The following is a 15,243-nucleotide window of genomic DNA, read 5'->3' as shown; positions in this document are numbered from 1 at the left end:
AGTCATGTACCATTCACACATGGAGATATCTCACCATTCCTTCAGTGTTCCCGGGTGAAAATCCTAAAATTCCCCACCCTAACAGCACTGTGGAGGTATCTGCACCCTGTGCATTGCGGCAGTTCAAGGTGGCCGGCCTTGCCAGCGATACCTACACCCCAAGAGAGCAGTTTTAAGGAAGATGGCAGAAACAGTGGATTTGGAGGATGCTGTTAAAGGAGCCTGGGCCAGCTGCTGTAGTGGGCATATACAGTACACGTGACTGTCACTATGTGTTCATGATGGAGGAGGTGATTGCTTACGGTGGTGAATGAAGTGTTAGTCCAGTCCCACACGGTGGCATTGACTCTCTAGAGGCTTTTTGGAGTTGCATTCTGTGCAGAACGTTCAACTGCATTCCTGCCATCCTGACCACAGCTTGTAGCAGCACTATGGTGCAGGACTGGAGTCACGTGTACATGTGCACGTTACTGTTACTAAGGATTACAGTGAAGTAGCTTGACATGAAGGCAGCTTCACAGTCACTTTAATTAACACCTGTTTTAATTTTTTTTAAAGTTTAAGTTTATTTTTTCAAATCCAGTTCAAATTCTCAAACCACTTGGTTTTGAACGCACTGGATTTCCTAATCCAGTATCATCACATTATGTCCTTTCTGTCATCTGAAGGACTTATCAAGATCAACTCTATCTGATGAGGGAAAAGCCTATGGGAGGGTCAGCCATACCTAAGAGACCATCGTGGAGGAGCTGAAATGTGTAACCGGAACATTGACGCAATTAGTACGTGCAGCGCTATTCAGACAAGAGTGGGGTATTCAGATTCATTCTCCAATTCAAAGTTTGCGTTGATATGCTGCAGCGATGCTGGAGAAATGATAGAGCTGTTGTAGTTCACATTAAGGGTAATGAGATCAGGTTTTGATTTCAATGGAAGTTGGGTGATTTCTCTAATAAAGACAGGGTCCCTGACTTAGTCAAAATGATGACAAAGACGCAATTCTGGAAGACCTGCCCCTGAAATTAGCACCCCTTTAATTTTTAGGGAAGGAGGAGAGGAGGTGAAGGAATCACAAACAGGTTGTAATTTGCATGTCTGTAAATCAGGCAACACCATATGAAATCAGATCCAGTTTTCACTAGTGGGATGTCCAAAGCAGCGTTTGTGTGCTTTTAGTCTATCAGGAGAAAATGTAAAATTTGCTTAGTACTTTGGAGAGCTAGGGTATGCTTTCAGAAAGATAAAAGACCTTTTGGATAGGTGCAAGAACACCTTTGGGAAGGTCAACTGCATTTTGGGATTGTTAAAAGTAGACATGAGTTCTTTTTTTATTCATTCACTAGATGTGGGCATCTCTGGCTAACCCAGCATTTATTGCCCATCCCAAATTACCCAGAGCGCAGTTAAGAGTCAACCACATTGCTGTGTGTCTGGAGTCACATGTAGGTAAGCACAGTAATTTCCTTCCCTCAGGGGCGTTTGTGAACCAGATGGGTTTTTCCCTGACAATCAGCAATGGATTCATGATCGTAATGAGACGCTTAATTGCAGATTTTAAATGAATTCAAACTGCTTTCCATCTGCCATTATCAGGGATAACACCACTAGGCCATTTCCTACCCCTAAATTGTGTGTGAAGAGGAATCTATAAGCTTACTCCCACTGTCAAGTTGTCAATGGAGCGGTCAAAGCCATTTAAATCAACAGCCCTTTAAATTATTGAACAAACCGTCCCCAGTATTAAAACAAAATTAGTGCTCGCTACATCATTCTGACTGTTGCCTGAGGACTATCATTATAGATTTGGCCTGCATCACCAATTTTATAATCTGTCCTTCTCGGTGCTAAGCGCCAGTCAATTCACATTTTGATTAACAGCTTTTAAAGTCTTTGAAGCGGGACTACGATTACAAATATTGCTTGTATACGGGATTATGTAGTTGAAGGAAGTTAAATTAAGATTTTGTTTTACTGCTGAGAGTGCTCTGTTTTCAATGACAAATGCATAAATGAATACGTAGGAACATGATTTAATCTCAGCATGGGTCCTGGGGTCTGTCAGTGGTGGATACTGGGTGAGTTGACATGAAGGATGTAAGGGGAAAGGGGGTGACTTCATGTGAGTTGGCGTGGGGCATATAGAAGACCATGGTGTTCGTTGGAGGAGACTTGAGGTTGCATAGGGTGATATGGGTGGTGTATGGGGAAGATGCGAGGGGTTAGGGCTGCTTCTTGTTTTATTCTTTTTTACTGCAACTATTCTTTTTTACTTCCTTTGCTGCAACAAAATGTCAGAGCACTGGGCTGGCCTTTGTCACAACCTGTCTCCGTTCTCAGTTATCCCTATGACCGATTTCATTCCAGGGCAATGGGCTGGCCAACAGGTGGCTGATTCCTGCCAACCTCCTCAGATCAAAAATACCAAGACCATCTAGAGCACGCGGTTCCTACGTGGAGTTGTAGAGCTAGCAATTCCCCTGGGAAATCAGAAGCCACAGATCAAGGCAATGATGTTATTGATCACATTACTGATTGAGTATTTTTCAGAAGTAACGTCTGGCTTTCTAAGTGACTCGCTACCCTGAAGTGAATTTTGGTGGTAGAATCCACATTCCGGATAGCATAAGACATGCCTTCTTGGAAATTCCAATTTGAACCACATGGAGCTTGAGGTCAATAACCTTTGAAAATGACTGAAAGAGAAGTAAATGAGCTGTCCCAATGTTCTGTGAGGTTTGACAATCCACCTCCCCTCAAACTTTCCCGAGTTTTTATCATTCTTGGAGAGCTATATTCACGGGCACTGATGTTAAACAGGATTCCTCAATAGTTTCATATCTCACTTGTGGCTAGAAACCACAGTCATGTTCTGTAGCAATGAAGGTCATCAGGTCATCTCTGAAATACTGATCTGTAAAGACGTGACCATCCTTTCCTTTCCCATCATCTAGTCAGAACTGTTTTAAAGAATTAAGCTGCATTGCCTGCCACCTTCCCATTAATCCCGACAGAATCGCTTGCCTCCCATTATCCTGAATAAGAAACGATCCCCAGGTCATCTATCTCCCACCAGCAGAAAGATGTACCTGCCAAAACCCAGTGTTTTTTGATAGAACACTCTTTGCAAAGTCTGAAGATATCTCCATAGCTTTTGTTAGCAAGTACCAGACTTCCCACTTTTTATTGGCACCAGGCCAGGGAAACCCTTTCAATGATTAATGGTAGCATTTAGCAATAATAAATATGTTTGAGGGTCATTTTAGTGTAATTGCACATCCTTATAAGCCAACACAACAACCCAATTATTGCACTTGATCTATCTCATGATCGTCTCATGTTCACAACATCATAATCCACTTCTGTAGCAGTCCTTGATTACCTCAAAGTGGCTTCAAGCAATATTTCAAAAGCCCTCTGCTATAGCCTTCTTTTCAGAATTGCATAAGACAAATAAAAGAACATTTTCAGTCTAAAGATGTGTATCCCTGTGCTAGTACACTTGTCAAACCTCATATCCATTTGCATACCAAACTTTCTTATTATGATTTCTAGCACCTAATTCCAAACTTTAAGCACCCCTTTTCTGAGATCTGCTTTGAATTTGTATTCCATTTTGGGAATTTTTTGCACATTTTCTATCGCTTGCCTTTTAAAACCTTATCAACAAAATCTCTCTTAATCTTAACTGTTTCTGTTCTGGAGAATTGAAGCTCCCCTAATCTTTTCTCATGCTTCCTTGCTTTCACTGTTGCTGCAGTCCTGCCCAGTGCAGGTCTATCCTTTAAAGTGTGCCAATGATATATACAGCCAATTGCAGGAAGGGTATTATTAAGCTGGAGAGGTTCAGAAGAGGCTTACCAGGACGTTGCCGGGAATGGAGGGCTTGAGTTATGAGCAGAGGCTGGATAGGCTGGGACTTTTTTTTTCACTGGAGCGTGGGAGGTTCAGGGGTGACCTTGGAGAGGTCTATAAAATCATGAGGGGCATAGATAAGATGAATGGCAGGTGTCTTTTCCCTAGAGTGTGGGATTTCAAGACAAGGGTCAAGTTTTTAAGGTGAGAGGAGAAAGATTTAAATCAGGACACGAGGGCTGATATTTTTAGACCGAGAGTGGCTTGTGTGTGGATTGAACTTCCAGAGGAAGTGGTGGTTGCAGGTACAGTTACAACATTTAAATGATGTTTGGATTAGTGCATGAATAAGAAATGTTTGAAGGGATATGGGCCAAGTGCAGACAGATGGGACTAGTTCAGTTTGGGATTATGATTGGCATGGACTAGTTGGACTGTAGGGTCTGTTTCTGTGCTTTATGACTCTATGACTCAATGTTCCAGTGTTGTCTTACCTCAGAACACGAGATTTGACTTGTGTAAGCTCTTAAGAGCTGAATTTTGTTTTGGTTAACAGTGCAAGAAGGGAGATGGTGACTCAGCTGTCTGCTGTATCCCTACTGTTAGGTTTAAATCAGCGCTAGCCATACATTTCTGAAGAAGGGTCTGCGCCCGAAGCATCAGCTTTCCTGCTCCTCTGATGCTGCTTGGCCTGCTGTGTTCATCCAGCTCTACACCTTGTTATCTCTATAACTGCATCCATGTCTACTTGCAGTAACTGATCATGACAGAACTGAATTAGCCGTATGGTTTTTATTTTCTGTTTCATTTTTAGCCCTCATTTTAGTTCAGATACATCAACATTTGTGTGATGCCAACAAAACGACATGCAGTCCTTTAAAGAAATGGGCTTTTCATAAACATTACATACCGTAATTATTATTTCTTGGGTGCATTTTAAATGTGTATACCACAGCCCCAGCAGCTGCAGATGAAAGCTACTGGGGCTGACTTGTACGTTGTGGGTCCTTGCAGATTCGATTCTGACAGCTAATGTGAAAAGTGACGATTCTCACAAAGACAGCATGTCTTTTTTGTACGCGTTCTTCATCTGATGACAAGTTGACAGCCTAATTTTATAGTATTTCGCTGAAAAAGTGAAGTGCATTTAGAGCCGCACAAGTGTTGCTGAAAGATGGCAGAAGAACACTTTTCATTCAAGTGTCATCTTTATTTCTTGTTGAGCAGTGTTCTAATCGCCAAAAGGAATTTGATTACGTTTGGCATTAACAAAGAAGAAGTAAATGCTTCAGTGGGTCTGTCAGACTCTGAAAGAGGAAGAACCCAGCTTTGTTTTTTGATTACAAAGTGTGGAGCTGGATGAACACAGCACGTCAAGCAGCATCTGAGGAGCACAAAAGCTGACGTTTCGGGCCTAGACCCTTTTTCTGATGAAGGGTCTAGGCCCGAAATGTCAGCTTTTGTGCTCCTAAGATGCTGCTTGGCCTGCTGTGTTCATCCAGCTTCACACTTTGTTATCTTGGATTCTCCAGCATCTGCAGTTCCCATTATCTCTGTTTTTTTATTGTTGCTTTGACAGAGATTTCAGAAAACGCTGAAATGTTCAAGGATTGTTGTCTTTGATTGGACCTGGCGTACATTTGCAGCATGAAACCTTTGTATTTCTGTTTATCTCTGAACCAAGTCATTTTATAATGAGAAACAATAGAATTAGAAACAGCTTTCTGTTGTTGCAATCCTTTTCAGACATAGCAGGCATTTTCATCTTCTGTTCTTCCATCCCTTTTTCTTCTATTATTAAGACTGTGAATTGCTGGCTTTTTTTCTTCAAACTGTTCAGCACACACTTATCTGAAGGAGATGAGCCTTTGATAATGCTCGTGACAGCACACAATTCAAGTTGGAAGAAATTTCAAGCTGACAGTTTTCATTGTTCTCCTTTTAACTTCCCTCACCTACATTTTCGCAAACTTAATGTTTCATGGAACGTGGGAGATATTGGCCAGGTCAGTATTTAGTGCCTGGCACTAATTGCTTTTGATGGTCTGGCTTGGTGAGGCTCTTTCACGGGATAGTCAGAATCAACCACTGTTACTGTGGGTCTGGAATCACATAAAAACCACACCTGGTTAGGATAGCAGATGGTAAATGTGTTTCTAAACATCAATCAATGATAGTTGTTATGGTCACCATCACTGAGATCAGCTTTCATAGCTCCAATTTATTTATTCAATTCCACGGGGTGCTTTGCTGCGATTTAAACCCACGGCCTACAGAAAATTGCATGGGCTCAGTGGTTAGCACTGCTGCCTCACACTGCCAGGGGGTTGGGTTTGATTCCATTCTCGGGTGACGATCTGTACCTGGGACGCTTTCTCCCCATTGTCTGTATGAGGCTTTCCTCCCCCAGTCCAAAATTGTGCAGGTTAGGGTGGATTGGCCATGCTAAATTGCCGATAGTGTCCAGGGATATGCAGGTTTGGTAGACTAGCCGCGGGAAATGCAGGATGATAGGGTAGAGGGGTGGTCTGGCAGGATGCTCTTTGGAGGGTTGGTGTGGACTCAATGGGCTGAATGGCCTGCTTCCACAGTTTAGGGGGTTCTGTGATACTGGATTGTTCGTCCCATGACATTACCAGTATGTTACTGCCTCCCCCCTACATCATGCTGTCTTATGTCGTACTTACTTGGACTGAATACTCATTGTTATGAAAGAGACCAAAACTGGGGGCCAGAACTGGAGGGTGGTAAATTTAATTGAAAATTTAAGAGAAACATCTTTACCCTGAGGGTGATGAGAAGGTTGAAATCACTGCCACATGGAGCAGTTAAAGCAAATAGCACAGAATGTATTTAACAGGAGGTTGGTTAGAGCTAGAAAAGAATTGAAGTAATGTTTAGGGCCATTTGATTGAGCACAGTCTCCTCTTTCCGAGCTGTATAGTTTTTTTCTGCAAATGTGAAGCCCAAGGCTTTGGGAGCCCCCTACTGGAATTCAGTAGGTTTGCACCCAAAAAATATCAGGACGAGCACATCGAGAAGTCATGAACAGTACCCAACAAGTTCCACACAGCTGATATGTTTCGAAAGATTTACCAAAATAAATCTATTTAACAAAGCTGTGAGTCTTATTCCAATGGTTTAGTGCACGTTTTGAAACATTTGGGTTCCAGTGGGGACTTTTTAAGACCAGGTTATTCAGTATCAATGTCTTTGTTCTGGATCCCCTGTCAGGAATTTCCAGCAGGGGAATGTTTCCCCTACGTTTCTGGTAAGGCCCTAGAGTTGGGGTGTTCCCACTGTCTGAATATTCAGACTGTTGCATTGCACACAGCAGTAATGGTAAAGTTGCCACAGTCAAATCAGACAATTGGGTTGCTCTTTCATTAAAGAGTGATGAATGGCAGTGGTTTAACCTACAGGCCATCACACCTTAGAAAGGGGATGCATTCAGGAGCAAAGTCCTTTGTTTTAACTTCAGTTAGTGTAGGAATTTAACCAACCCTGTTGGTATTACTCTTCATTGCAAACTAGCCACGCAGCCAACTCAGCTAACAAACCCCCAGGGGTAGTAATAGAAGAAGTTTTTAAATTTACTTTTGGGGTGCGGGCATCACTGGCTGGCAAGCATTTATTGACCATCACTAGTTGCCCATTGAGAAAATGGCGTTGAGCTGCCTTCTTGAACCTCTACAGGTTACTTGCTGTGAGTTGACTCACAATGCCCTGAAGGCAAGAATTCCAGAAATTTGATCCAGCACAGTGAAGGAATGATGATGTAGTTCCAATTCAGAATGGTGAGTGGCTTGGAGTGGAACTTTTGGTGATGGAATTCCCACCAATGTAGTGATATATTGATATAGGGTGGTATATACTGTAGGGTGGTATACACAGTATATACTGTGTATATCTCATTCTGATGTTTTGAGTTGTTTCCTTGTACATCACGAATAATGACCTGTAGAGAAAGACACTTAAGTCAAGAAGAGGTGTGTTTTTTACTTAAAATTTTACAATATTATAGACTTATTTATAAAAGCAGACGCAGAGAGGAATTGGATATCTGCCCCACTGACAGTAAAAATAGATTAAACTTCATTCAGGTGAGACTCTAGTCATGTGTCTAAGTGAGTTATGCAAATATTCATGTAGCTAATGCAGTTTTCTTCTGAACCTGTATGTAAGAGCAGGGTGCTAATCTAAGATACATAAAACACACTTCCAAGTGCTTTTGTTCATTAGGTTGCAGATATATTCATCTGGACGCAGTGGAGCTCTAAGGCTGAGGAATTATGATGCAGTTCACCGGCTTGGAAAAATGTTTTCTGCCTCATCTTTATGTTCCACAGATGGAGAATGCTATTTTCTGATGAGAAAACCTCACTTTGATTTATCAGTGTTCCTGCGTCTGCATTTGTCTGCAATGTTATTCGCTGTTTCACACAATGTCACCCTATCTACTGTCAGTCATGGAACTCATTTTAAAATAGGTAGAAGCTGCATTTATTTAGCGCCTTTCACAATTACAGGGTCATCTCAAAGAATTTGATAGCCAATCCAGCACTGTTATAATGTAGGGGGTGTGATAGTCAATTTGTGCACAGCAAGCTCCTACCGACAACAATAAGGTGACAGGCAAATCATACATTTTGAAGGGTCGCTGGACCCAAAATGTTAACTCTGATTTCTCTCCACAGATGCTGCCAGACCTGCTGAGCAATTTCAGTTTTTGTATCGGTTTTACTGTTGTTGGTTGAGAGACTAATATAGGCCAGAACACTGGGGAGAACCCCTTGCTGTTCACATTGTACCCAAGAACGAAGTCAGAGCCTCAGTTTAACGTCTTGCCCAAAATACAACACCTCTGACAGTGCTGCCTCTCCTCAGTACTGCACTGGGAATGTCAGCTCGCAGTGTGTACCTGATGCTCTAGACAGGGACTTAAACCCACAGTTTACTGACTTCATGAAGCCCTCGCTTTAGGGAAAACTATCTGGACAGCTTGTTTTTACTCATCTCCACACCCACATGAAATGACATAAACCATATCAGATGATATTGATATTAATACAAAATTTATATCTCCATCATTTGGTTGAGTTCCCTCCCTGCGATGGGAAAAGACTTCAACAGATGCCAGCTCCCAAGATGCTGTCTCTTTCAGACAAGGTGCATGTGAGAAATTCAACAGAGAGCTTCCTAACAAATCTTCCAAGCATTGGAAAACATGCTGATTAGCAGCTCCCAGAAGGAGAAGTTTCAACAAATGATCTTCAACACTCTGGGCTTCTCAAAAGTTCTGAACTGCTAACATTGAGTAGGAGCTGTTGAAAGCTTCAAAGCAACATGGCAATATACTAATTGGAATTAATCTTGTATCACTGAGTAGCCTTAAATTTCCCACAATATTTGGTCTGGATATTGAAGGACTTGATCTGCGTTGTTTTGGAATGATGGATGCCAATGAATAATGTCTTCCCCAGACTTGTGAATAAGACATATATGAATATGACCATGATTTTAAAGAAAGAACTGGCTTCCAACAGTGGGTAGAGTTTGTTGTTTCTTAATTGGGTCTAAAAAAACAGACCTGGGTTTGTACTGCAGGAATTAGAGTGCATTATTTCATTCTCCAACACTATTCTCCCCACCTTTTTGATTTTTTTTGACATTATTACAATGCCCCACTGTTTGTAACTGGATGATTTTGTATGGTAGGTTGTTTATTTTTAAATTTTGAAAACAGGGTTTAAGTCCCTGTCTAGAGCATCAGGTACACACTGCGAGCTGACATTCCCAGTGCAGTACTGAGGAGAGGCAGCACTGTCAGAGGTGTTGTATTTTGGGCAAGACGTTAAACTGAGGCTCTGACTTCGTTCTTGGGTACAATGTGAACAGCAAGGGGTTCTCCCCAGTGTTCTGGCCTATATTAGTCTCTCAATTGCACTCCTCCTATTAGGCAGAGTTTGTCATTTCATTATTTGGGAGAAATCTTTCATTGGCGGGGGATTAACTTGTTTAAAATAAGAGCTGGGTTCTTTTCCCAGGTGGTCATGGAGACATATGACATGGAAACAGGTCCAACCAGTCCGTGCCAGACATAATCCCAAACTTCATTGGATAAGGAGGACATAATGTTCAGCCGTGTGCTTGAAGGACAGGTGGGCATCACGGGGTTTGGGTGCATTTTGTACCCGTCCTATTAGGGTTTGATATACCCCACCCCCTGCCTTGTTCCACCCTTTTGGTGGTGGGTTTTAATAAATGTTCTAGCGCCCCCAGCATGCACGCACACACACACACACACACACTCACACACACACACACAAACACACACAGACACACACACACAGACACACACACACACACAAACACACACACACATAGACACACACAAACAAACACAGACACACACACAGACACACACACACACACACACACACGCACAGACACACACACAGACACACACACACATACACACACACAGACACACACACAGACACACACTAACACACACACACACAGACACACACACACTCACACAGACACACACACATACACACACACACTCACAGACACACACACAAACACACACACACACACAAACACACACAGACACACACACAAACACACACACGCACAAACACACACACACAGACACACACACACACAAACACACACACACACAGACACACACACACAAACACAGACACACACACACACAGACACACACACAGACACACTCACACACACACACACACAGACACACACACACACTAACACTCACACACACAGACACACACACATACACACACACACACAGACACACACACACACACTCACAGACACACACACAAACACACACACACACATACAACCACACACAGACACACACACACAGACACACACACACAGACACACACACAGACACACACACACACTCACACAGACACACACACAGACACACACACACATGCACACACACACACTCACAGACACACATACACACACACACAGACACACACACAGATACACACACACACACACACACACACAAACACACACAGACACACACACACAGACACACACACAGATACACACACACACACAAACACACACACAGACACACACACACTCACAGACACACACACACACACAGACACACACACGCACACACTCACACAGGCACACACACACACTCACACACACACACACACACACACGCAGACACACACACACAGACACACACACACACACACAGACGCGCACACACACACACACACGCAGACACACACACAGATCCGCACACACACAGACACACATGCACACACACACACACGCAGACACACACACACAGACACACACACACAAACACACACACACACACAAGCACACAGACGCACACACACACACTCAAACACACAGACACACACACACAGACACACACACAGAAGCGCACACACACGCGTGTGCACACACGCACTCACACAGACGCGCACACACACGCGTGCACACACACACAGACGCGCACACACGCGCGCGTGCACACACACACATAGACGCGCACTCACACGCGTGCACACACACACACACTCACACGCACACACACACTCACACACACGCGCTCACGTGCACCCACACACGCACTCACACACAGACGCTCACACACACACTCACACGCACACACACGCGCTCACACACACACATACACACACGCATTCACACACACGCACACTCACGCGCTCACACACACCCACTCACACGCACACCCACACACACACGCACACCCACACACTCACGCACACACACACAACACACACACACACACACACACACACACACACACAATGGGTAATTGTTTTGCCTTTTGTAATTTATTTTATTCGCAAAGAACTGCAGTTGTCCTCAGTTAGGAGTCTCTTCCTGGATAGGGAAAGGTTCTGAAAGGGGTCAAGGAAACTGGTGTTTGTGATAAGTTATAGATTGACAATGAAGCACACAAATCTCTGAAAGACTTCACTTGCCTAAAAAATCAGCCTGTTTAACATGATATCGGAAGATGAGGTTATCTATAAAGAGTGGGATTTTGTTTTTACTCAACAGGTGCAATTTTTCTTGATCAGATCTGAAGGGTTTGCAAAGACGACAGACATAAAACCTCCGAACCCTGCTGTACGCGAGAAGTTCTGTAAAATGCGGCTCACCTGTTGTTTCTTTATCCCCACCCACCCCTGGTTGCTTTCGGCAGATATGACGATGGACGAGGTTCGGCAGTATGAAAAGCAAACGCAGGAAGCGACGAATGAGAAGATCGGAATTATGGCCCCCACTATCTCCGTCAGCGAAGCTGCCCAGCCTCCAGCTACCCGCAGTGCACCTGCCAGTGCACCGTCCACACCGCTCAGTGGAGACCCACCTGATTTCCTCACTGTTCCAAAGGACAGACCACGGAAGAAGTCTGCCCCAGAAATGCTGACGCTGCCAGAGCTCAGAGAGCGCTCGACCAATAAGTAGTACCACCTCCATGCCAACCTGGGGGCTTTGTTTCTGTGAATTTCCAGTTATTGAATTTACCTAATGCTACTTAACTGAGAAAACAAAAAAAGAAGCCATCTGTTAAGGGGTTCTCTAAAGCTTTAGCCTGTAAAGATGTTGGGCAGTGATCTTTACAACAGCAAGCCTGCGTTAATGCTGACTGGCCATTAAGATTAGCATTCTGAATTTGAGATAAGGATTTCAGATGAGGCAATGTTCTTTTTCAGTATTTTACTACACTCTCTTATCATTCCTTGTTAGGACTTTTAGGCAGACTCAGGACTTAGTATTAGCATGATTGATAGCGTACATTGTCACATAAATGCATTTTTAGTTTATAACCTAGCCTCAATGCTAGAAAGGAGAAAGATGGAGTGAACCAAAGTCTTGCTGCTCAATAGGAATTCACTCATGGTGCAAGCTCACTCCTGTTTGCAGGCTTTAAGGAAATCAGAATGAAGTTTCGCACACACCCAATGAATCAAAACCATAAGGTCCCCACAGTATGGTATTCCCAAGCTGGTTATTAAACCTTTGATTTTATTGCCGCATCACTTGCCAATAGTATTTACGGTAAAGCCATTTCATTGCTGTGTGCCCCAATTTCTCTGCCCAGGCACAACATCTCCTCACTGTGTAAAAGCTTCAGTCTTCTAATGGGTTGAGTCATGTTCCCATATCTGGGTAAGTGTCTCTGAAATCCCATGGAAAAGCTTTCGGTGATGTTTGACATTTGGTTGACAGTGTCTCACTCGCCTCTGGCCATCCACCTCTCACCTTACGTTTTGTTTCGATTTGCATCTGTTTGCAATTATTGCCCCCAATTGCAGCATCCAATCTGTCATTCAAACAGGATATTCCCCTTTCTGCAGTAGAATAAAACCTCTTTGCAATGGGTTTCTAACCGGAATTCATTCCTTTTTCTGAGCCCTGTCAAACTGTGTGCCTCTCTCAGGCTTCCTTTCGATCTAGAATCTTAAATGCCTTTAAAATCCATCTGGTAAGCAGAATGGAATCTCTCACCCTCCGCACCCAAACCCCCACCCCCAGTCACAGGCCACCCTGTCTTTGATATAAATGAAGTCAATAGGTATTGGTTTGGAATATGCAATTGGTTTGAGTCAGACCCAGCAGAAAGGACGAGGTTTGTGGTTGTTGGAGGCCAACCCTTTTGTTGTGTTTCATTTCTCGACCGATGTGCGTTTTACTGTTGTGGTGCCACAGGCTTTGTAGCGTGCAAGTGAACTAAGCCAGTCATGTTACCAACAGACCCTTAAGAACTTGCAGTCACTCTACTTTGTATAACATTCCAAACACAGCAGCTCCTGAGTCACCAACACTTGCAAGACACAGAAAGGAAACGTGATTGGATGAAAGCAACAGTGGATCATGACGGGGACCTCCCGTAGACCTGACTGAAGCAGAACTGTTTGGCTATCTTCTTTCCATGAGGAGGTTAACTGCTTCATTCCAGGACCTGGATTCTGGTTTTTCATCAGCTAGAGTTGATGGACCAGTATTCGATATCGCTGATAATGCAGTGTGATAGCCTGCATCACTTACTCAGACTTTACATTTAAATGACCTGAATCACTTTAATAAATTGAAACAGTTATTGTTTGCATCGTAAGCATGATTTTTTTTATTGGTAATGTTAATTTCTGATATTCTATGAAGACTTGGAAAAACACAATTAATTTGAATTTCCCCAGATGGCAGAGCCTGTACAGTACTGTGGGAAGTTCCTAAGTGCTAGTTCAGGATCTCCCGTCACGCTGGCAAGAAACACCAACTTTTTTTCACCAAACAGAGGTAGTTCTAAATAATTGGTCTAACAAATCATGAGGCTAGACAATTGTTCAGGCAAGGCATGACATCTCAGAAAGAATCAAGGGGATGAAGATTTTTTTTTTAAAAATCACTATTTTTTTCCAACATGACTCAATAGCAAAGATTAATGCTTCTGGTTTTGGTGTACCTAAGACAATTAAAAGAGAAGACTGTAAAACTTTAAATGAGGCACTAATTATTAATTTACCTGGGTCAATACGACTTGGAGGATGTTCCCTGGCAACCTTTTCTTTGAAAATCTGATCTTACTTTCCACATTCTTGAAACTGCTGTTTATTCAGAGTGACTCGTGTTGAAATGCACCCGTGCTATTCCTATGTGAAGCAGACTGTACAATTAATGGCACTGTGTACACTTGCTACCTTCTACAAAAAGACTGCCTAACCCACTGAAATCATCATGCAAGGCTGAGTTAACATTGTGTATATAAAGAAATGTAATGTAAGCAGTTTTGACTGGCCTTCATAAGAGAGTCTGTTGCAGTAGCTGTAAATAGTACAGAAGATGTATAATTTTAGTTGAATGCATTAATATCACAGGAAGTGAAGGAATGTCTTGGCTTTCTACATTATAAATGTTGTTCATGGTGGTAAATGAATATATTACTAGATATTAATGGTTCTTGGTTTTGAACTTTAGGGATTAAGTTATAGTTAAGCTTCATGAAGTGTACTGAGGAATAAGGGATTGCTTATATTCATTAAGACCATTGTGTAGTTACTCTTTTAATAAAAGAAATGTGCAAAGCAATGATTTTGCAATGAGCTGTTTCTTGTATTTGAAGCCAATATGCTATTCTGTATAAAACAAATTGCAAACAAATGTTGTTTGTTTTTTTAAGGAGTCCGTTGATGTAAAGCCTCATTCTCTTTGATGGGTCAAAAGCCTGGAACTCCCTCCTTCAGTAGACCTGTGGGTCTACCTGTACCAGAAGGATTGCAGCAATTTAAGAAGATGGTTGACCAACCACCTTCTCAGAGGCAGTTATAAAGACATATAGCTTAG

General features: G+C 42.7%; 1 protein-coding gene across 1 annotated transcript in view; it reads left to right on the top strand.

Annotated features, from left to right (window-relative positions):
- LOC125462276 (cytoplasmic phosphatidylinositol transfer protein 1-like) overlaps window positions 1-14,988 on the top strand; it is a 215,667-nt gene extending 200,679 nt beyond the window's left edge. The window contains exon 10 of the mRNA XM_048552115.2: window positions 12,101-14,988. Coding sequence (XP_048408072.1) covers window positions 12,101-12,366 — 266 coding nt within the window. The 3' untranslated portion in view covers window positions 12,367-14,988. The remainder of the gene's footprint in view (window positions 1-12,100) is intronic.
- The last annotated feature ends 255 nt before the right edge of the window (window positions 14,989-15,243 follow it).

Source organism: Stegostoma tigrinum, chromosome 23, assembly GCF_030684315.1.
Source record: "Stegostoma tigrinum isolate sSteTig4 chromosome 23, sSteTig4.hap1, whole genome shotgun sequence".
In the NCBI taxonomy this organism is placed as follows: Eukaryota; Metazoa; Chordata; class Chondrichthyes; order Orectolobiformes; family Stegostomatidae; genus Stegostoma; species Stegostoma tigrinum.
This window is presented reverse-complemented; position numbering and strand designations above follow the sequence as displayed.